We start from the raw sequence: 23,341 nt of genomic DNA, 5'->3' as shown, positions 1-23,341 counted from the left end.
TTGGCGTCTGAACTTTGAAGCTTCGGAGTGCGGCTCCCTAGTGTTTTTCAGTTTCGTACTTGAGATATAGTACCTAGCTACATGCTGTAATCTATGATACTTTCATTGCATATTTCAGCATTTTTGGAGTTTGGAGTGATTTTTGAAGTTGCTGGTTTCCCTGTGGCTAAAGCACGTTTTTTATCACACTCTCTGCTTGAGTGACTGGTCATTCTGGGTACTGGTTCAATCATCCTTCTTGCTGTTGGCGATTCATATTGTAAGTTTGTGGCACTTTTCACTGAGTATTGAATTTAATAATGCAAATAAAAAATACCTAGCTAGGCGTGGGGTTTAGAGGGTGCTTTGGGATGCATGCAAATTAATTTGTTGTGTTTTGGTAGCTTCCTTTTGGTTTGTCTTAGTTGCTTCTGGTCTAGTGTTGGTTTGGGAGTGATTTCGGGTGAATTGAGTGAGATTTGAGAGAGATATGAGTGTTTTAGTGAGTTTATGGGTTGCTAGTTATGCATTTCCAGCCTGCTGTTTGTTGAAAGAGTTTCATGATTATTATCTCTTATGTTCAGCATTATTCTTCTACTCTCACTTCCCTTTTTATTGTAAGGTTAAGTAGTAGTACTACTATCCCATTCTGGATTGTGATCTCTTATCCCACTGAAAAGTGGAAGAGGTTGGCTTGCCACCTACATCTGATAAATAGTAATTCAGTCCTCCCGCTGCATAAGCGGTTGAGTTAAATAATTTGTAATTCAGTCCTCCCGCTGAAATATTACGGTAGAGTGATTTGTGTCTGTAGTATTGTTCTATTGGCTGGTTCACTGCCAAGTTCCTTGCTTTCCTGTTGGATAAGTAGAAGGGGCTGGCTTGCCGCCCAATATTGTACTTGCTTTATCATTTCCAACAAATTTGTGAGCTAATGAACCCCTTATCACCGTATGCTCTCACCTTCCCACATTGTGCACTTGGTGATCAGAGAGTGGAAGGTTTGCATTTTCAGCAAGCTTTGAGATTATGTTTTCTAACTTTAGTGGGTTATGTGTTGGTTGGTAATTCTTATTGCACTTAAAACAAAAAAAAATTATCTGGGATATTACAGGAAGGTACTGGTGGTTAGCTTGTTGACCTTTCCAGAGCTAGTGGAGTGTTGTAGAAGGCCTTATGAGCCATTTTGGGCGATCAGGGATAATCTCCTAATTTTAAGAAGGATCCCTATTTTGTAGGAGTTGACTGGCATTGGGGGCTGCTACACTCAAGCATCATCCTGGTATGGATAGCAACTTTAGTTTTCAGTTCGGAGTCCAGGTGGTGATTTCAAGTTTAAAATGGAATATTGAAGTTATGACTTTAATGTTCTAAATAGATTAATAAAATAAACATCTAATAAAGTTAACTTTTTATTTTTAATAATGTAACCAATAAGTGGACCACCATGGAGCATGATGCCTAGGAGGGCTTAAATTAAGTTGTTTTTTAAAACAACTTATTATTGTAAATAAGGGAGTCACAAGGGGGAACGATCTTGATGAGGTGATATAAGTTTATAAAATAAACTTAATTAAATAAAGTGAAAACCGTAAAAGGTTCGATTAGGGTTGGGAGTCAATAAAGCAACATGAGGAGGCATCATTTCATTATTCAAACATTCATTTTTACGGCAGCAAGTTGGAGATTGAGGTCTGAGGAAGAGTTTCATCAGCAGATCAGGCTTCTTGGAATGGAAACTCCTCGGAGATTGGAAGGTTGGACGAAAACCCAACATTCTTTGGTGGGCAATACATTCAGGAATTCATTATTTAGCAGAATCAGTGGATCAGATTTCTGAAATTGCAGTTCTGGGACAGTTGGGCTTTGATATTCACCATTCAACAACACATCAGGCTAGCTATACTTCTTGCGGATTGTTTGCAGCCATTCTTTAGCTGAGCGTAGGGTTTTGGGAGCAATTTTCAGACATTTGTGCACCTACATACCTGCTGTTACAAATCAGACATAAATTGCAGCCTCTATGCTTGAAATTCAGTCCTTTGTAAGTGCTGCAAGGACACATCATGTACTCTCAGATTTATATCAGGCCTGTCTGGGTATGTTCATGAAGTTTTGAGTCAATAAAACTTTCATTTCACTGTTGCTTTGCTGTACCTTTCAATTTGTATGCGTGTTTCAGTTTGTACTCTTCCTTGCATTCGTTTCTTTTTGCAAATATCAAGAAAAAACCAAAAAACCAGAAAACCCTCAAAAACACAAAAAAAAACACAATATTATAAATGTCAAAGAATTCTGAAAAGTCAAAGGAAACAACCAAAAATCAGAATTTCCAATCAGCAGAGTAGAGGGAATCTTTTAGAGTTGGTATTCTGGACAAAGTGGGGACTATTTTGGGAAAAGAATCTCATTAAATTTAATTGCTATCTTTGAGATGTAAAGTGGAGGATGGGAATTTGTGCCTTGTTGGTCCTATATGTTGAGGTGCTTGATTGGTTTTTAGTGATTTGTAAATTTATTCAATCTCGTTATATTTTGTTCCTTGTGTTCAACTATAGAAATCAAGGACAAAAATCCTTGTTTTTAAGAGATCACGGGACAAAATTCTTTTGGTTTCTTTGAGATTGGAGGACGAAAATCCTTAGATTTCCTAAGAGCAATTTCTCACAAAGTTTGTGTTTGTATTTCAATGTTTTGTTTTAATTTTAGAATATGTTTTGTTATTTCTTGCAAGTTTTGTATTTCTAAAGCTTCAACATATTGCAGAAGCATTTACATTGTAATCATTGAAGCAACGGTAGATTGGAAGAAGCTTTATTCATATATTTGTGTTATTCTTTGAAGTCTCAACATATTTATATTATTTGTACAATCCATTATTACATATTTTTGGGCTTTATTTTTTGAAATAATATATAGAAAAATCATTATTCATCCACCATATGCTCTCTCCTTGCCCTCATGTGATTTGGAGGATCAAAAAGTTGCGAATAAAATATTTACTTAGTGTATATTATCACCTTGTCCTCACAGGATCTTGTGTAATGTCCCCCTTTTAGTTTGTTCCTATTCCTGAGTGATTAGCCTATCATTCTAACCCTCGCAGGCTATAATTGTGGATAGAGGGTCTTCTGAGGCAAGGTCTTGGTTAATGGGGGTTCTCGTCTTCTCCAAAATTCAGTATGTTCCAATTTGGCCTTCGTTTGGTTCAGATTAGACTACGTTTGGGCTCCGTATGCATTACTTACTATTTATAGTAAGTGAGAGTTACACAGAGAGAGACCTTTCTATTTTTAGTAAGGCAGTTGCACGTACAGATGATTGAATGGTTAACTTCCGGTGCAGACAAAATTGAGAAATAACGTTTATTTGGGGAGTTATGATTATTTAATTATTAATAAAGTTAACACTTTATTAATAATTAATTATAATAAGGCATTTAATGTTATATTATAAAGTTATTAATATCTCATAAAGAAGGGGTCTTTGCATCATTAAAAAAAGTCCAATTGATTATTTAAGTGATGTGCCTAGGCCAAGGGGGTGAAATTAAGTTATAATGGCAACATTAAAAAAGTTTAATGAGTTAAAAAAGTGCTTTTTTGGAGAAATTCGACCCCCTCTTGGAGAGATATAAATATACACTGAAGAAGCCAATAAACTCATTCTGGATGCATTTTTTTTGAGAAAATTTACTGAGTTTGTGGAGCCAAGGGTTTCTGCAGATTAATTTGTCTTTGGGAACGGAAACTCCCATTGATAGTATAACTGAGGTGGTGAAAGACCCACTGAGGGGTTGCAGCTGAGAGTGAAGGATATTTCAGTCCTTCACATTAGAGCTTATTGAGATTTCACAGAAGTATTCATGGAGAATAATAAGGAGACATACTTCAGCTTTAGGGTCTTTTGATGTTCGTTGTATCTGCACCTTGAGGAAGAAGATAGGCGATTTATTTTGAAGCTTACAAATGAAGAATCAACATAGGGTTTGAAGCAATTTGAAGGTATATCTATTGTAGACCTAAGTCTTTATCATTGGCAGCCATTATATATCAGATTCCAAGCTTTTATTGATGCTACAGTACCCGTGAATAATGACGCTACAGTAACCGTGAACAATAGTTGCTACAGTACCTTCCTCTTGGCATGTGGGGTTTATATCAAGCAGTGGTTAAAATTTGTCAAGTGCAGATTGCATACTTGTTGGAGAATGTTTATTGAGGACTTTAATTACTGGTTTATACTTCCAGAATTTGCTGTCATAACATTTTCCGACCTGCAGTCATTGACATGGAAATCCGGGTATGAAAGTATTGGATGCCAACTATTTGTAATAATGCCCATGCATATTCAATCATTGTAATCAATCTAAAATGCTTCAATTAAAGAGTTTGGAGCTACATATGATTACATTCTGAAAATTGTTTGTTATTAGCTAAGAGTCTTGGCAACTTATTTAGACATTTGTAATAAGTCTATTGAAGGGAGATATAAGGTTACATTTAGTTTATATGTTGTTACATGATTGTTTGCCAACTATTTGTCAAAATTCCAGTCAGCTATTAGTGTACATTTTCTATATTTTGGTCCATGTATTTGCATGCTAAGTCCAAACAGCATAACACGCAAGATTATACGATTGTCCAGAAAACTGCATAACATGCAGGTTATAGAGTCTGAAACTAGAACATCAGGAAATCAGTGAATTGTTTGGCAATATTCCCTTCACTTTCAGTCATATATGAGCAGGGGATATTATATCTTGGTGATCAGAAGTGGTAAATATTTTATATTAAGATTTGTTGAGAATATTACAATGGCCGTCTCTCTCACATATACCTCCCATTTGTCTGGTAGGTGTGACTCAAGATTGATGTTGTCATTTGAATAAAATCTCCAAACTGCTCTAGGCATTCTTTAATTTCATCTCCGCCATTGAAGCTCTAATAGCTTACACATAGTGGCTTATTTTGTTGACATTTTTTTGCTCAACTCTGCCATGAATGATCTAGGTTCTTCTTTGTCTTTAATTGCTAGTTCTCATCCATGAGACACACTTCACTAATCTCCTAAATTGGCTTTCATTGTTTTTTGCCTCCATTTGTGGCTTGGCTGATGTTGTCAGGTAATTACGTATGAGTTAATTTGTGTGTTAAAGGTCGGCGGTTAAGTTGACGGTTTACTTTGCGAGTCGGTTGCTATCAAAGGCCGAAAAGAACTACAACACCACGGAAAGAGAAGCCCTGGGGATGGTGTATTCGGTCCAGAAATTCCGGCACTATCTTTTGGCAATGCCATTTACATTTTATGTGGACCACCAGGCGTTGTTGTACTTGGTCAACCAGTCGATCATCCAGGGACGGATCAGCCGGTGGTTACTCCTCTTGCAAGAGTTTACATTCAATATCATTGTTCAACCCGGGAAAAGCCATGTGATTGATGATCAATTGTCAAGGATCAGGTCTGGTGAGCCGGCTGAGGGAGTCAACGAAGACTTTCTGGATGCTCATCTATTTCGAATTGCTGTCTTGCTTGCTTGGTACACTAGCGTGGGGGAGTACCTTTCAACGTCACAGTTTCCAAAGGAGATGCCGCCAGGAGAAAGAAGGAAGCTGGTGCTCCGCAGCAGGACGTTTCAATTAATCAATGGCCTCTTTTATAAAATGGGACCTGACCAAGTCGTACGACATTGTGTTGTAGAAGAAGAGGTTCAAGGCGTCTTGAGGGAAAAACACGAAGGGCCGACAAGTGGACATATGGGGCCGGATACAACTACCAGGAAAGTGTTGTTGGCAGGGCTTTGGTGGCCGACACTCTATAACGATGCTCGGGAATGGGTGATTAGTTGTGATACGTGCCAACGGGCTAGAAGGCCACTTAAGAGGGATTTCATGCCGCTCAACCCATCGCACGCACAGGAGCTATTCGAACGATGGTGGCTAGATTTCATCGGACCTCTGAAGCCAAGTAGAGCGCATCGATGCAGGTACATTGTGGCGGTGACAGAGTACTTAATAAAGTGGGTCGAGGCACGAGCTCTTCCAGACAACTCAGCAATCGGCACGACAAAGTTTATCTATGAACAAATCATCACTCGATATGGAATTCCTATCCAGTTGACAAGCGATCGGGGGGGCCACTTCGTAAACCACATCATCCGGCTGCTAACCACGGAGTTAAAAATTTTCCACTCCCTGTCAAGCCCCTATTACCCTCGAGCGAACGGGCACGCCAAGGCAACCGATAAAATAAGTGTCTGTCATTTATAAGTTGTGTGGGGTCGAAAAAGATGATTGGGAGGAACGACTTCCATCGGTACTTTGGGCCTACTGGACAACGTATAAAGTGACCACCGGCCAGACTCCTTTTCAATTGATGTACGAACAAGAAGCCGTGGTGCCAGTGGAGTTCATTGTGCCGAGTCTTTGGATTGCCATCGAGAATCGGCTGGGTGACATGGAAAGCCTAAGGGAGAGGCTGTATGCCTTGAACAAGTTGGACGAACGGTGAATGATGGCACAATGGGCCACAAAGGCAGACCAGCAAAGACAAAAGGTTTGGCACGACAAGCATCTTAGGTGAATGAGATTTACTCCGGGGCAATTAGTGTTGAAATTCAATGGGCAAAACAAAATCAAACCTGGTAAATTTACAGTACGATGGCTAGGTCCCTTCAAGGTTCACGAGGTCAGTGCAAACGAAGCAATTAAATTGTGGACGCTCGATGGGAAGGAGGTACCGGACGTTGTAAACAGGTCGAAACTAAAATTGTATCACGAGAGGCATTCGAAGGACCCCACCGGATGAGTAAGTTAGAAAAAATAAAAAAATAATTAAAAAAAAAAGAAGAGAAAATTAGTACGACCGTACAGAAAAGGCTGTACAGCCGGATTTTTTTTTAATAAAAAAAAAACAAAAAAACAAAGAAAATCCGTACGATCGTACGCAAAAGACCGTACAGTTGTACGGAAAAGCCATTATATTGGAAAAAAATTTCGTGCTCACAAGATAAGTCCGTACTATTAATCCGTATGATATGTTGGGGAGAAAATCCGTACAAAATTAGTACGACACACATAGACAAGAGCATTCCATACATATGATGGAGAAAAGAAATCTGCACATTATGAAATATGAATTTCGTATAGTATTAAATCAAATTCAGCACATCATGAAATGAAATCCGTACGTGCAGAAGGTGAAATCCGTACGGCCAAGGAAGGCATTGAATTTGGAGTGTGTGGAATAATTAACTGTTAAAGATTGCGTACAAAGCCAAGGCCAGAGAAGTTGAGATAGGGTAGGAATTCTGAAAAGGATATAAGTGTGCAAGCAAGGTACAAATTCACTGATGGAGTTAGGAAGTAGGAAACTGAATAAGTTAGATTGGAGGAAGCAGTTACAGCAATCCGAGAACTCATTGGGACAACCATCTGGAAGGAGCAGAATGGCAGATTCGAGCAATGTCGGCAAAGGGAAAAAGGTGGCGCAACCAGATGAAGGAAAGAAAGCAATGCCAACAAAAATTACAGCAGTAACAGTTACATTCGAAGGTTTGAGTGGAAGTGTGTGGCGGACATGGTGGATGGAAGCACAAACCCCAGATGACACTGCGCTGAGACATCATTGTGCAAGGCATGTGTGCATTGGGCTATACAGATGCCTCTTTTCGCCATACGCGACTTCGAGCCATACCTCCCCATGTTAAATAAAACCTATAATATAGAGCTGTGAGTATCGACATTCAAATACCAAGACACAGATATTGTCGTTTCCTTCGCACCAGACGCTTTTGCTCAGGTGATTGGTATTCCAGACGAGGGCAAGGAGGTGGACAGGAATGCCATGAAAATGTCAGCCGAGAGGATGACGCAGCTCCTACAGTGGATATGCCGCAGTGATTTGTCAACAACCGAATGGGGGAGGATAATTGCACCGAAGGGTAGGGGTTTGAAGAAATCATTCATCGTACCAGGAGGGTGGCAGTGTTTGCTCGATGTAATGAAGAGCCGCCTCACGGGAGCCAGCAGGGCATCCGACACAACAGTACCTATGATCGCCCTGATGGATGGATTGCGGAACGACACGGTGTATAATTGGGCGATGGTGCTTTCAGATAGAATCAATGAATTTTTGACTCTGAAGCACAAGGCGTTCTACATGCCCTTCCACGCCATCAGTCTCTTCTGAGATGCAGCATGCACACATGTGGCTTTGGAATGGTGGGTATGGAAGCCAAGCAGTAGCATTGACCCCTTGCAGCCCTCCCTTTTTTATTGGACCCACCTCGACACCTCCACAGGTGGTGGAGATGTACAGTCTAGTAAGAAGCGAAGGAGACTAGTCTAGGCGACTGTTTCTGAGAGTGAGGCAGAGACCACAGAAGAGGTTGATAGTAGTAGTGGGGAGTCCACTGATGGTTCATCGAGGAACAGTGGTGGAGACGATGCGTTTCGCCTTATAGGTCGGAGAGAGGTGTAGGAGAGCCCTTGTATGGGGGAGAGTGCTGATGGCATGATGACTTTTGGACATATACCTAGAGGAACTTGGGGGCCTCTATTTGGTAAGTTGAAGCCCCCAGAGGGAGCCAAGACAGGCCATATCCTCTTTACACCGACGTTTTTGAGTGTGGATGGCCAGGTGACGCCACTCTCGCGTACGAGGGTGACAGTTGGTGCCGTCCCAACAGTCCCTATGCCTGGTTTTGGACAGTTGCATCCTCCACCAGCATAGGTTCCCACACAGATGCCAGCATAGAGGGTTGTAGGGAGTATGCCCTCCTCCGTGGAACCAACTGTACAGACCTTAGAGGGAGGTGCGGACATGGCAGAGGATGACGCCTCTATGGATACATGGTTGGGTTGCTATGCAACTCCCCCCCTGACGCCAGTGGGACCACCGTTCGTATCCCCACGACCACCTTCGAAGGCTGTTGTGGACTTAGAGAGGGATAGTTCTTCTCCCCAGCAGAAGAACACCATGACACTGCATGAGATAGAGGGCTTGGGAGAGGAGGCCTGTCAGCTAGATCTGCAGATTGGGGACCCTGCGGAGACCCAGCCTAGTGGGATGGGCCAGTTTTTAGCCGTAGTTGAGGCATGTGCTCGGCGGTGGGCGACTTCAACGCAAGAGTGGGCTCTTGGCCCGCCAGCCTTATAGGGTATCCTTGCATTTGCCACAGGGGGCTGCGCTTAGGCGTTTGGGTGATGTTTTGAGGATAGGGGTTGGCCTGAGGTTGAGCTCCCTGTGATGTTGGAGGAGTGGCAGTGCTCGGGGGTTGCTGGAGAGAGTGGGATGTGGTCCCTACTTAGGAGAGTGGAGTAGTCTATTCGAGATGGTTATTATTAGCTCAGGCAGACTTAGCACAGTGCAGAGATGGCGCGGGTGTCCGCCCTGGCAGCTCGAGCGGAGCTGGCCACCCCTGTTCCACCTCTTGAGTTGGAGCTTGCGCAGCAGCGAGCTAGGGCTAGTTGCCTGGATGAGGAGTTGGCAGCTGCCACGAGTGAGCAAGCATTGTTGGAGACCCGACTCACTTCTGCCTTGGACGAGCTTGACGGGAAACAAAAGGAGCTTATGGAGGCTGTCCATATGGTGAAGCGGTCAAGGGAGCGACAATTGGTCACCGAGAGGGATCTTCGCCACCGTACACAACAGGTGTACCAGCTACGGGAGTAGATGGCAGCCACACCAGCGGGCCCTTCTTTATCAGGGATGCCCTCTGTACCCCCTCCGTCTTGAGTTTCTTTTGCTGTATATGTTACATCATTCCCATTTTGATTGTATGTCGTCCGGAGACAACCCTTCTTTTTGGGGGGGATGATGTTGTCAGGTAATTATGTATGTGTTAATTTGTGTGTTAAAGGTCGGCGGTTAACTTGACGGTTGCCAACAGTTGGCACCGGGTAACCGTGCCGACACCTATATAGTCGTCCTTGTTTCCAGTTTGTGGTAGGATAGTACAAGCTTGATGTTATCTGATGTACTAACACATGTTATCAATGAGAATGCAGTATTGAGTTCATCTATTTGTTTGCATCTGTGTATATTATCATATTCTGGTTATCTGCAATGCACTAAACACACACTCACAGCCGTAGGGAAAAGAACTGATAGATAAAACAACTTAAGAACTGCAATCATTTTTCAAAATGGAGCAAAACAAAATAGATCATGACATATGGCTTCTATAAGCAACACTTTGATAGATGAATCATTGACAAGGCATACACAAAATGGATTATTATTCAAAGTTTCATAGGGGTGCAACAAAATTTAGATATGGTTATTTTAAAGTGTTTATCAAATTAGAGATACAGGTCCATATTGAGTAGAAATTTGAATTTCACAAGAAAGAGAATGAATGCAACCATGTAGAGGTGCCTTTCATGCTAGTCTCGAGAGTATAAGATAGCCTTAGTTTTTTCTGTATAAGTCCTCCATGGTCTAGAACTATCTCCCTATTTTCATTAGGTTCATAGATGGAATACTCGCAGAGTACTCGGCGAGTGTTAACGCCATTGACTTGTAGAAGAAACTAGCCGAGTTTTTGGGAAAAACTTGGTGAGTTTTTGGCAAAAACTCGGTTGCATTAAAAAAAGAGGCCCAAACATGTCAAAAAATTATCTAATTTTTGTTTTTTCAAGTCAGTCTCATTCTCTTCATCGGAACATATACATGAAATTTAACATTTGTACTGTAAGTTATATTTCATGTATATATTGGTAGGATGTTTGAGAGTGGTTTCAGATCTCTAGGAGTTATAATGCAAATTCTAGGTTTTAGAAGATCTTCTATATTTTCAGACTTAGTCAAATTTCAATAATCAATAGGCTCCTATCAACATTCTCTAGCTCTCTCTATCTCACTCACTTTATTTGCCCCAAATGCTAGACCTATCTATCTCCCTATTACTCTTCCTCTATCCCCTCTCTCTACCATTCTCTCCTCTCTCACCCAAGATCTAGACCTATCTGTCTACCCCAAAGTTCCCAGACTCGGACTTGGCTCTGACTCGGCTCGTGACTCGGCAAAATAAGAAAACCCTTGAAATTTAGAGATTTTTAACGATTTAAAACTTGTTTCATACACCCATTATTGAATTAAGCTTAAAGACACTATAACATCATCAAATAGAAGCTAATTTGATCACATACATAAACATACATCCATCACATGCGTAGAAATGTAAATTGTAGCTGAAGGAATTAGAAAACATAGATATATAGAGTTATAAATGTTGTCCAATTTATATAAAATCCATGACTTCAAATGTTCCCAAACATATATGTAACTGTAAAGTGTAAACAAAAACAAGTCTATGGCTCAGGCTCTGGCTCAGCCTCATCTATCTGCCTCCTAGAAAGGCGTCTAAGGTAGGTCCAGGATGACTGAGTAGCCATAGTCTTTGCCTGTGATGTGCCAGTTTGAGTAGCCATAGGTGCTATGCCTGATCGTGCTTTATCCTCCTCCTTTGCCATAGCCACAGCCTCAACCTCTCTGTCTGCTTGGTCAACCCACTCAAGGTCCTCATCAATGAAGACTGGATCGGTGGACTCAGTGAGCCAATTAGACTCGGGGTCTCTAGAGTGATCGGAGAGGAGTCAGCTTCTAAAATCTGTCTGGTCTTGAGACAGAGGTTGTAATGAACAAAGACTAGATCATTCAACCTCTCCACAGACAATCTATTTCGCCTCTTCGAGTGGATGTGCTCGAACATGCTCCAGTTGCGCTCACATTCATAAGTGCTGCATGGCTGGCTCAATATGTCGATGGCAATTTTTTGAAGGTTTGGGGTTAAGGCCCAAACATTTGCCACCATCTATCTGAGATAAGGAAAAGAAAAAAACATTAGTCTCATTTCCAACTTTAAAGGTAGATTATAAAATGAAAAATTAAAATGCATAAGTCATAAACTTTAGAATTTTCTACCTGGCTGCAATTTTGTCCGACCCTCTTTGCACAATTGGTTGGCAAAGATCACCTCTACTGCATTAAAAAATGTTATGTTTTTTTTGTTTTATTGACTGCATTTTTTTAAGTGACGCCGGCTGGGTCACGACCCTCGGACTCGGCGAGTCAGGGAGTGACTCGTTGACTCGGCAAGTCAGGCGAGTCACGCCCCCTGACCCGTCCAAGCCCGGGTCAGGGTCATTGTGACCCGGCAGGGGTCACCCGACCCGCTGACTCACGTGACTCGCCGCGAGTCATGGAACTCTGGTCCACCCCTCTCTCTCTCACCCTTAGACTCCCGCGAGGGGTGCTACCCTCAACCTCATTTTGGCGAGGTGGAGGAGCCACATCGGACTCCTAGGACTAGACCCTCTAGTTCTATCTCTCACCTAGTTTTCACTAGAGGTGAGAAGAGGAATATGTAAAATGCTTTGATGTAGTATTTAGTTTTAGTTTTACAAAAAAATTTGCTGTTTCATTTTGTTTTAGTCTATCAACCATCAGCATTCCAAAAGAGGATGCCATTTTGTACCCAATTTGCATTTGAAACAATCAAATATATCTAGACTCAGCTTGTTTCTTTTGTATACTCATTTATTGATTCATTGGATGCATCTCCTCACTGAATTTTGCAAAAATAATGCATTTGTAATTAAATTTAAGCAAATTTTGAAGTTGCCGAGTTTTGCCGAGTTTTTTTTTCAAGCCCTGCTGAGTAGTTCAACTATGGTTAGGTTCATCAAGGGTGCTAGCTGTGCACTTTGGCATTCAAATATCTCCTCTAAAAGTATGAACCTGTTATGGAGAAGTACCCTTAGGAATGGGTCAATTCTTATTATTGTGGTGAACGTTCAAATCTGTTTTGACTGAAGCTCCAACAATATGTTTGTGAACAAATCTTCTACTGCAATGTCATCTGGCATGATGAGAAGACTCTTATTGGAGCCTAGATGTCTCTTCACCATCTATATCAAGAATTTGAATGTAGGAATGGATTCACTTCAGTGTATCCTCAAATGAAGAAACATTATCAAAGATAACATCCTTGTGAATGATGGTCTGGACTGCAATAGGAGTCCATGGATGATAGGCTTTACAGTCCTCTCAATGTCCCATCAAGATGCATTAGAAGTCATAGGATTGACCTTCATCCTCTTCTCATTTAGAATGTGAGATCAAGCAATACTACCAGAAAATCTGTAGTGGATAATAATGTGTTTCTTATCACATCAATTCTTGAGATGTCATTTTTAACAACTTTGGTAGGAACTGTGTTAAGTATGTACCTTGAACAACAAGCTGCTTCTCCCCAAAATTTGTATGGTGTACCTTTGCCTTGATACAACATGCCATCTCAACAGGTGTCGTCTTTTATCTTTCTACTACACTATTCTATTAGGGAGTATAGGCAACTGTAAACGGCCACTCAATACCATGCTTGGAACAGAACTCCTCCAATGCATGATTGACATACTATCCTTCCTTATCTGAAGTCAAACAATTCACATGATGTTTAAATTGTTTCTCAAATATGATTTCCAATGTCTAAGACATAGATTTTACACATTAAAACAAGTACACCTAGAGACATCATCAATGAATGTCAAACAATTCCTCACTGTGGCAAGAAATGAATGGTTCATGGTGAATAGATTAGTATGAACCAACTCAGATGACCCCTTATCACTGTATGCTTTCCCTTCAAACTTTTCATGATGATGTTTCCTAGAACACATCCTTCTCTCCCATCTATGGATGTAAAAACTGAAGGTGACCAATGGACTATAGTTTTCTGCCACACCCAATTGTGTGTTACTGAAATCGAGGCATCCCAATCTCTTATGCCACAATTGGCTTGTATCTTGTGTATTACCACTAATGCATTTACACTTATTTTTTTAACATCATTGAAAACTGTGAACATAGTTTTTGGCATGCTTATCAAACCTACTGCTACCAATTACTGAAAGTTGTTACTTTTACTTTTCACAACAAACATTACCAGGCTGGAACTGAACTTTATTTTCTTGCTGAATTATTTGATACACAAACAACAGATTGACTCTCAAATCAAGTACTTGATTAACATCCCTAATCATGCCTTGTTGTAGCACAATGTCATCACCACCAATGTTATAGAGCTGAATCATCTGCAATAAAAACTTTATTATCATTGACCGTGCCAAGCTTTTAGAACAAACTACCATCCTTGGCCATATTGTGATTGCAGCCAGAATCCATAATGAACTTACATTTGGAAGTATGTGGATGAAATACATGAAAAGAATGAGCTACAAGAACGTTAATTTACACTTTTCACTGATATTTTTCTCTTAACATTTAACATTGAGATGCCAATCTATTATGTTTTGTAACAATTATCCATGGTTGCATAAGCTGTTTTTCCTTGTAGGCGTGATACGGACCCTGTTATATTCTGTTCATATATTCCTGTAATAATGTAGAAAGATGCCATCAAGCTTCTGTTCATTGAACTGGTAGGATTCTTGATTTGAATTAGCATTACCATCATCTAACATATGTTATACATTAATATATTGTAAGGTGAGTGTAAATGAAATAAGCTGTTTTCAATTGTAAGAGTGAGGTGGTATATGATATAATTTACTCTCTATGAGTTGTTAAACTATTCCCTGTTATCTTATTTATTTTATGTTTAAAATTTCAAAATTTCAAAATTGTTTAGTTTTTTATGTTATATACAACGATCCAAACTTTCAAACTGGCATGTATCTGTTTGCCTTTTAGTGTTTATTAGTATTGCCTAGTTACTTAGATTATAATCAAGGATATAGGGACATAAATACATTGGTGACAGCTAGAGCATTAAGTTCCCCATTCTAGTTCTACAGAGCTCAGTAGAATACACCATATTAAGCAGAGGGGTTTATATCAGTGTCATGAACTTAATTTGTTTGTGTTATTTGTGTCTGATGCTTAAAACATAATGTCATTTGGTAAGTTATGGCTCTAATGGTTTCCACCTGTTTGGTGCCTTGCTTTATTAATTGCCCTTGAGGATGAAACACTTAGAGAAAGACGTATTCGAGATTTTAACCTGGGAAAAAAAATTGACTGATTTCTGTTGTTTAAGTTTGCATTCTTTTAGATTGTGTCACATTTGAAACAATTCTATTATATTTTTTGAATCAGGTAAGAATAGCGACACTTGAGGCTATCAATTCTGTTGTGCTATGTGGATTGCCAGCTGGAATGGTTGCAGAGTTATTGGTTCCTTCTATAAAGGCTTTAGCATTGGATCGAACAATAGGAGTGCGTGAGGTGAGCTTGGTGTGTTTATGCTTATAAGATATATGTATATATATTGAGATTGATGTGGATGAATTCTAAATCAATGTATTTATTCGATAGTTGACCTTGCAATTCATGGTTAGCCTTATTTTTAAGCAAATCATATCATTTGAAGCATGCTTTGTCAAGTGCTCTCAAATACTAGTGTGATTGTTCATAATCCTTTTTATTTTCCCATGCATATCACTACTGAGTTATATTTATATAGAACATTGTGTTATTAAATTCCTGCTTTATAGGTTAGCACATACTTAAATGTAGTTTCTTATATTGTATCATTCGCTGTTCTTTTGCTATGCAATATGTAATGTTTACCCCTGTTTTTTTTCAAGTGTTTGATACAAGCGATAACACAACCAATGGAAAGATATTTTGCTGAAAGTGAATATAAAATCAGATTTAACTCTTTCAATGCAAAACACATTTGCTGCTGCTATTTCATGGTATTCGTTGGGCGTTTCACATACATTTCATCATACATAACTAAGGCACCTAGCTATTAGATTTAGCACTAAAAGAACTTAGAAATATAAGGCAATACATATTATTTCAAACTTGCAAACTTAAATCAGACTGTAGAAGACAAATCTCTGAATGATGAACCAAAGCATGCCAAAGTTTGCTGGCCTGAATGAATTCTAGGGTTAAACTATCCTAATCCACATCACCAACCTCCACAGTTTGAACGGACTGAAGGCATATGCCTTCTGCTATTAAAAGCTGAAATCGGTGAAGAGTAATCTGATTTATCATTTAAACAAGTTCAACTCTATATGCAAGGAACAACAGCTGCACCCAAGAGATCTCCAATTGTTAGCATTGAAAATGAGCATTGTATTGCTCAAAAACAACTCGGAAGTGGCTGGAAAACACTTCCAAACAATCACCAATTGGATCTTTTTACTTCCCTTGACAGAGTTATTGTGCCAAACCTCCTGAAGGCAAACCTTAATGAGAGGTGGCTGGTAAGCATCCAACAGCAGAATCAAAATGGAATTTATGAACTACTCTCTGCGAAGGAGCATCTCTCTGGTCACCATAGCCTTCTAAAATACTTTTTTGGTGACCATTATGCTGAATTTGAAGTAACAAATTAGCTCCACCATGCTTGTATTGTGCTACACCGCTCTTCATATGTGCCTTACGAGAATATTTTCTAATGCAACCCAAGGCTTCTTTCCCAAAGAAAATGCCTCCACTGCAACACATCCAAGTGCCTCCCACAAACTGCACATCCACAGCACTACAATCAGCATAAAACATAATACCTCATTTTGATAATGCCTTCTTTTCCATCACAGTGAGTGGTACCAACTTGGATTTCTTGCACTACATCATGTAAAAAAATTTCACTATAGGTCTAGAGGCAATAGATGTCAATTTTCCATGCCAAATAAGTTCTGAACTTACTTTTCTTGCCGTTGTTCTGAAAATTCCAGCAAGCTCAAAAACATTGTTTGACAACTTTCAAAATCTAACATGTAGAAGTCTCCATGATTCAATGCATTGCAACTCATCAACTCAAATAGTTTGTGAAATGTCCCACTTGTTGACCAAATCCAAAACTCAAGATCAAACTTTATGCAAGAATGATGCAACTCAAAGTGGTAACCAACAAGGAAATAACTCTCAACTAAAATCATCAAATTGCATATCCAAGTTACCTTCTATTTCCTAATGTAGTTGGGAATGATGATGTCTCCTAGTGTCATCTCACTCCAATTGCAATCTTCGTCTGTCTCCTCATTTGCAGATTTCATATCCGGCTATCTCCTAGGAGGGTAGCCAGTCACCTCATAATGGGAACTTAGATCAACACCAAGCTGAAAACCACACTTCAACTCATGTCCTGAATCTTCTCCCGGATCCTTTTCATCAAGTGTGACGCTGCAACCAGGAGTTGTTCCATCATCCAATTCAAAAAGTGGATTGAAATATGTCATATCAACACCCATCTCAAACACTGGGTTATCAGCGGACACCACAAATTGATTCTTCCAATCATGTTCATGCAAGGATAGTGAACTGCTGCACGAATACCAAAATCGGATCCTTTGTCATTCCTTCCACCAGTAACTCCAGGGCTGTCCCAAGTCTCCCGTGCATCTCCATTACTATTTCGAATAGTATGCTGAGGATCCAAATCAACAAAATCACTAGGCCTATGCTCAAGATGAGCTCCATGTAATAGCAAGTCTGATTTGTTTTCAAGATTGCTCTTTTCAAAATCAACACCTTCAATGCTTTCCTCCATACATAACTGTAGAGATGGAGTTAGAACAGCACTATAGTCAAAAGGAAATTCATCCCAATAAGCCTCCTCATCATATTAGGTGTCAACACACCCAGTTCCCAAGGACTCAAGGGCTGATTGCTTTGTTCAGTGAAAATATGTACCTCATATGTGATGAATTCTCTACACAAGTCACTCTCCAAGTCATAGAGACTGAAACTATCATAGTCACTCCTTCCCAAAGACTCTGCTTGGACATCCAACCAGTATCCATCTGGACCAACATGACTGGAAACATCTGAACTTGACCCCAAGGCTGCTGTTTTGTCTTTTACTTCATGCAAAAGCTTATCAAAGGTAACTGCATGCGTGTCTAATGTATCAACCTGGGGCTCTATCATATACTTCTCATTGGGTAAGGCAATCTCTCCATCTAAATGCTCTGCTATGAATTCCCTTCCATCCACCTGAGTTTTTTGATGTGGAGTCTTTTGCTCATCATTTTTCATACTTGGTTCCTTATGCCTGTTTTTTGCAACACTCTCTTAAAAATCCCTTTTAATGTCTGGATCCTTCATCAAATTAAGTAATTTTTGCATCATCTCACATGGACTTGTCAAATGTGAACAACTTTTCAACTCTGTTCTACCAACTATCAAGAGAATTTCTAAAATTAAGCCACTGAAACTGGCAAACAATCACTGAAACTCTAACATGCAGTTGAAGAATAGAACAAGCAATCACAACTCAGCAGGCTGGTAGTCCCCTGATTGTTTTTGAAACTGTTTTGTAAGTTTGAATGACAACACGAATAATTTGCTGATTGCTTTGGTTTCAGACTTCATTCAACATTAAAGAGTGCACATATAACATATTGCATTGGAAAGGATGTATAAACCAATATGCATTAAATAACAGGCTCACCATGAAACTCTTCAACAAGCACAATACATATGGACTGAAAATAAATTGCAATACTAAGATCAGACCTGTGAACAATGACAATGACGAAGATTTCAGCTCACATGTATCTGAAATACTCTTTGGGAATTTGATCTTTGCTTCAACAAGAGAGCATTAAGTCATCTACAAGCTGGTCCTTGAATTTCTTTAACTAAAATCTATCCTTAAACCCTTCTAAAAGCCCAAATAAAGTCTGCTACAATTGATAAAGGTCTGAAGTTGTCAACAACAGTATTTCCACAGGCTTTCTACGACTGTCACTACCAATAGGGAACCGGAATCTCCTTTAAATCACCTTCATAAGTCACCAAACTTCCTCTTACAGAGCTGTAACAATGAATCATCAAGTTAAGTCCACAATAGTGAAGATAAGACCTCCCTCACACAACTCTTTACTCCTCCAAAACCCCATGTAGCAAGCTGAAGCTGGGCGCTGCCTCCCAAAGGGGCAACTTCTGCTAGAAAATCAAATGCAATCAAAATGCCACATGTTATATGCTGATCTTTATTGCCCAACGACAGGAATATTTTGTAACAATACCCAGAACCAAATTAAATTCACTCCAAACGATATGAGTAGTAAAGTGGTTCCCTGTGCATATGAAAATGGAATGGCCAGCACTGAGAAAAAGACCAAATCTTGTCAATCTTGAACAACACTCCAAAAAGGAGCTAAACACACCGAAAACTGAAAACCCAAATCAGAAAACTTTCATATATCTTCATCTTCAACAAACCCTTATCACCAAACTTCGAGCAAACATTGAATACTCCATGTGGAAATCAACAACCAGCTACACTTGATTTCGTACCACCAAAACTAGGCTAATTGAAGAGGGTTTTTGTCCCCAAAAGTCCAAAGAATAACTCTCTAGGTTCATTTTAACATCTTGTTATGTGTGCACAAGCAGAATGAGAGAATGAGAGCCCAACTCCCAATATATAGACTTTGAGGGAGAAATTAGGGCAAATTCAAATATAATATATGTTGAATCATTGTCATTGATGTTAAAGGGCCAACTAGCAGAGTCATGGATGAAGGAATTAACATGGATGAAGAAGTTAACATGTGCCAAATTTATGGCACTTTTTATAGAGTTCTTGTTTGCAAGAAAAACCGATTTTCTTCGCTACATGGGCTGCCCCATGTTAAGCATCCAAAAGGAAATAATTAAAATGCAAATTAAATATTGGACAACCTCCCTAGAGCCTAGCGCTCACCTTGTGAAAGGGAAATGAATCAATAAAAATAAACATTAAGTGATGCTGACCAACCTCATTGAGGAGGCATGACCATTGGATGAAGAGGCATAGTGTGGGATTTAAATAGAGGTCTTTCGGTGCACAAAAAGATATATCATTCAAGCATATTTTTCAGATGTATGAAGGGCAAAGTTAAGAGAATATTGCAGAAGATCTATATTACTTATGTGAGCAGAATTATGAGATTAAATTGATCTTATTTTTGTTAGTTTTTAGTGATCAGACTGAATGTAAATAACTGAAACTGAAAATGCAACACATAACAAGTGCAAAACAACACAAGAACATCACATCAGTACCCTGGGAAAACCTCCCTCTTGGAGGAAAAACCGAGTAACAAGATTCAGATCAGATTATATTAATGTCAAGGGATAGCCAAGTACAAATTCGCCCACTTAGGGCATGAACAAACTGACTTATCTGAATCTTGAATTCTGATCTGAATTTGACTTGTCCTTCAATTTGATGATAATCGCCACCCTTGACTGGATTCACACAGCTAGGATGAATTTGCTATTCTCCAAGGTAAGTTCGCTGACCCCAGAGTATAATGGCAGGCCCTCAAGGTACATTCGCTGTGTCTTGAATTGCTTGCAGATCAGATTGGTGAATTGGATGAATGCATGGGTGTTGTTTAGAATGGATTACATCGCCTTGTTTATATAGGAGATACAAGTAACTTATTTGCCTTAGTCGGCTATAATAAACTTGGCACCAAAATACAATAAATTCGAATTTTGTTTACAAGTTACATGAATAGGTCTTGACCTATCATGTCATCACAAGTTACATGTTGCCTTAGCACGTTACACCCAAATAGGACCAATCTCATATTGTAATCGCTTTAAGTAATTAAACTTTAATTGCCACTAGGCAACATTAAAATTTAATCAAGTATAATCCGAACTGGCTATTTATTTTCAACACTCCCTTTAGCTAGAGAGGATTATCATATTGTAATAACACAGTATCCATCTTGCATTGCTTGCAGAGGATGGGTCCACCTTGCATTGCCCATAAAGGGTAGAGGAGGTCTTTCACCTCAACATTTTCTTGAGAAGGATTCAATGTCACCTTGCATTACCCACAAAGGGTGACTCCACCTTGCATTGCCCGCAGAGGGTGGAAGATGCAACTTTGTGCATCACTAGGACTGAGACTCCCTCTCAGCCAAAGCTGTGTTCTCAACAACTACAAGTCTCTCTCTGAAGTATTCAAACTTCACACGAGCTAGAGGCTTGGTGAGAACATCTGCAATCTGCTCATTAGTGCTGACATATTTCAGCTAAATGGCACCTCTCTATACCATACCATGAATATAGTGATAATAAGTTTCCACATGTTTTGACCTGTCATGAAACACGGGATTAACAGACATCTTAATACAACTCTGATTGTCACAGTGAATGACAATGGGTTCCCAAGGTTGTTCGAACAACTTAGCAAGAAGCTTGCGAAGCCACACTGCTTCTCTTGACGCCACACTTTGATGCAATGTATTCAGCTTTTGTAGTACTTAATACAACTGAGGACTATTTCCTACTGGCCTAGGAGATAACAACAGATCCCAGACTGAAACAAATTCCTGAAGTGCTCTTCCTATCGGTTACACTTCCTGCCCAATCAGAATCAGAGTAGCCTTCCAAGGTGATGACAGTGTTGATTGGATACTTCAACCCATAGCCAACTGTGCCTCGCAAATATCTCAGAATATGCTTGGTTGCAACAAGATGAACATGCTTCGGTTTGTTCATGAACTGGCTGAGTGCACTTATTGCATAACAAATATCCGATCTAGTGTTAACTAGATACATCAAGGATCCAATCAATCAGAGTTAGCTGCAGATAAACTTAATTTCTTCAAATTAGTTTCCATAGGAGTAGACATAGGTTTGAATTCCATCATTCCAAATCTTTTCAATATATCAATAGTATATTTTCCTTGACTAAGGATGATTTCATTAGATCTTTGCTATACTTCTAAACATAGAAAGAAATAAATTAGGCCTAGATCCTTCATTTCAAATTCTGTAGCTAATTCTTTCTTACATCTAATGATGAGACTATCTTCACCAGTTAGAAATAAATCATCCACATACAAAACCAGAATTAACATTTTACCATCAAATAATTTAAAGTAAAGGTTAGAATCAACATCATTCTTACAAAATCCTAGACTAACCAAATACTTATCAATTCTTTCATACCAAGCTCGAGGAGCTTGCTTGAGGCCGTAAAGAGCTTTCTTCAATCTGCACACATGAGATTCTCTATTATGAATCTCATATCCTTTTGGTTGCTCAATATAGACTTCTTCCTCAATGACACCATTAAGGAAAGCAGTCTTTACATCCATCTGATGTAACTTCCAGCCCTTAGCTGCAACAATAGCTATAATAGTTTTAATAGAAGTATATCTAGCAACAGTTGCAAATGTTTCCTCATAATCTATGCCTTCCTTTTGAGAGAAACCACGTGCTACAAATCTAGCTTTATATTTCTCGATACTTCTATCTGCAGTATATTTAATTTTAAACAACCATTTAGAGGATACAACAGACTTACCTTTAGGTCTAGGCACAATATCCCAGACATCATTTTTGATGATGGATTGATATTCTTCTTCCATGGCCAACTTCCATGCTTGTTGGTTCATGGCTTCTTCTACATTTGATGGTTCGGTCTCAATAATGGTGCACATCATTTCAACATAGTTGGAGAGCTTCTGAGGTCTCTTGCTTTCTCTGAATGTTCCTTGGGTAGCAACAAACTTTTTGGCTTCTTGGATGGTGTTCCTAACCCAAAGTGGTCTCTTCTTACTAACTGCAATGTCTCTGGGTCCATCAGTTGGATCCAGAGGCTCAGAAGGATCACAAGGCTCAATAGACTTCCTTTGAATCTCAAGGTTAGTATCAACATTCATATCTTGATTTCCATTAAGTTCTTTATCATCATCAACCAAGGAACCTTTAGATTTCTTAAGAGCACTATTTTCTTCAAAAGTTACATCTCTACTTACCTCAATGTACCTTTGTCCTGGGATGTAGACTCGGAATGCTTTGGAGGATTCACTGTATCCAACAAGGATGCCCTTCTTCCCGGATGGTTCTAGCTTAGTTCTCTTCTCCTTTGGTATAGGAACATAGATAGGGCTTCCGAAGATCCTTAGGTGGCTGATATCAAGTTTGACTTCAGTGAAGGCTTTTCAGGAGTCATGTTCTTCAACACACGATGAGGGCATCTATTCTGAATATATACTGCAGTCCTAGATGCCTCAGCCCACAAGAAGGTTTGTAGATCCTGATCATGAATCATTGCTTTAGCTGCTTCAACCATGGATCTATTCTTCCTTTCAGCCACCCCATTTTGCTGAGGATTGTAGGGAACACAAAACTCCCTCTTAATTCCTGTTTCTACACAAAAGTCATGAAAGCTACTTGAGCTCTATTCACCTCCATTATTAGATCTTTAACACTTTAATTCTTTTTCCAGATAGATTTTCAACTAAAGCCTTAAATTCTTTGAACCTACTTAATACTTCATCAAATTCTTTAGTTTTCAGAAAGTAAATCCAAGTCTTTCTAGAGAAATCATCTATGAATATAACATAGTATAGGCATC

At 39.5% G+C, this 23,341-nt stretch overlaps 1 protein-coding gene across 6 annotated transcripts in view; it reads left to right on the top strand.

The window, feature by feature from the left end:
* LOC131063777 (uncharacterized) overlaps positions 1–23,341 on the top strand; it is a 287,839-nt gene that overhangs the window by 90,498 nt on the left and 174,000 nt on the right. For all 6 annotated transcript variants that reach the window (XR_009111129.2, XM_057997712.2, XM_057997713.2 and 3 more), the window contains exon 7: positions 15,103–15,231. Coding sequence is in view for 5 of the 6 variants with exons in the window: in XM_057997712.2 (XP_057853695.1) it covers positions 15,103–15,231 (129 nt within the window). In the remaining variant the exon portion in view is untranslated. The remainder of the gene's footprint in view (positions 1–15,102; positions 15,232–23,341) is intronic.

The sequence above is a fragment of the Cryptomeria japonica genome, chromosome 5, assembly GCF_030272615.1.
Source record: "Cryptomeria japonica chromosome 5, Sugi_1.0, whole genome shotgun sequence".
NCBI lineage: Eukaryota > Viridiplantae > Streptophyta > Pinopsida > Cupressales > Cupressaceae > Cryptomeria > Cryptomeria japonica.
This window is presented reverse-complemented; position numbering and strand designations above follow the sequence as displayed.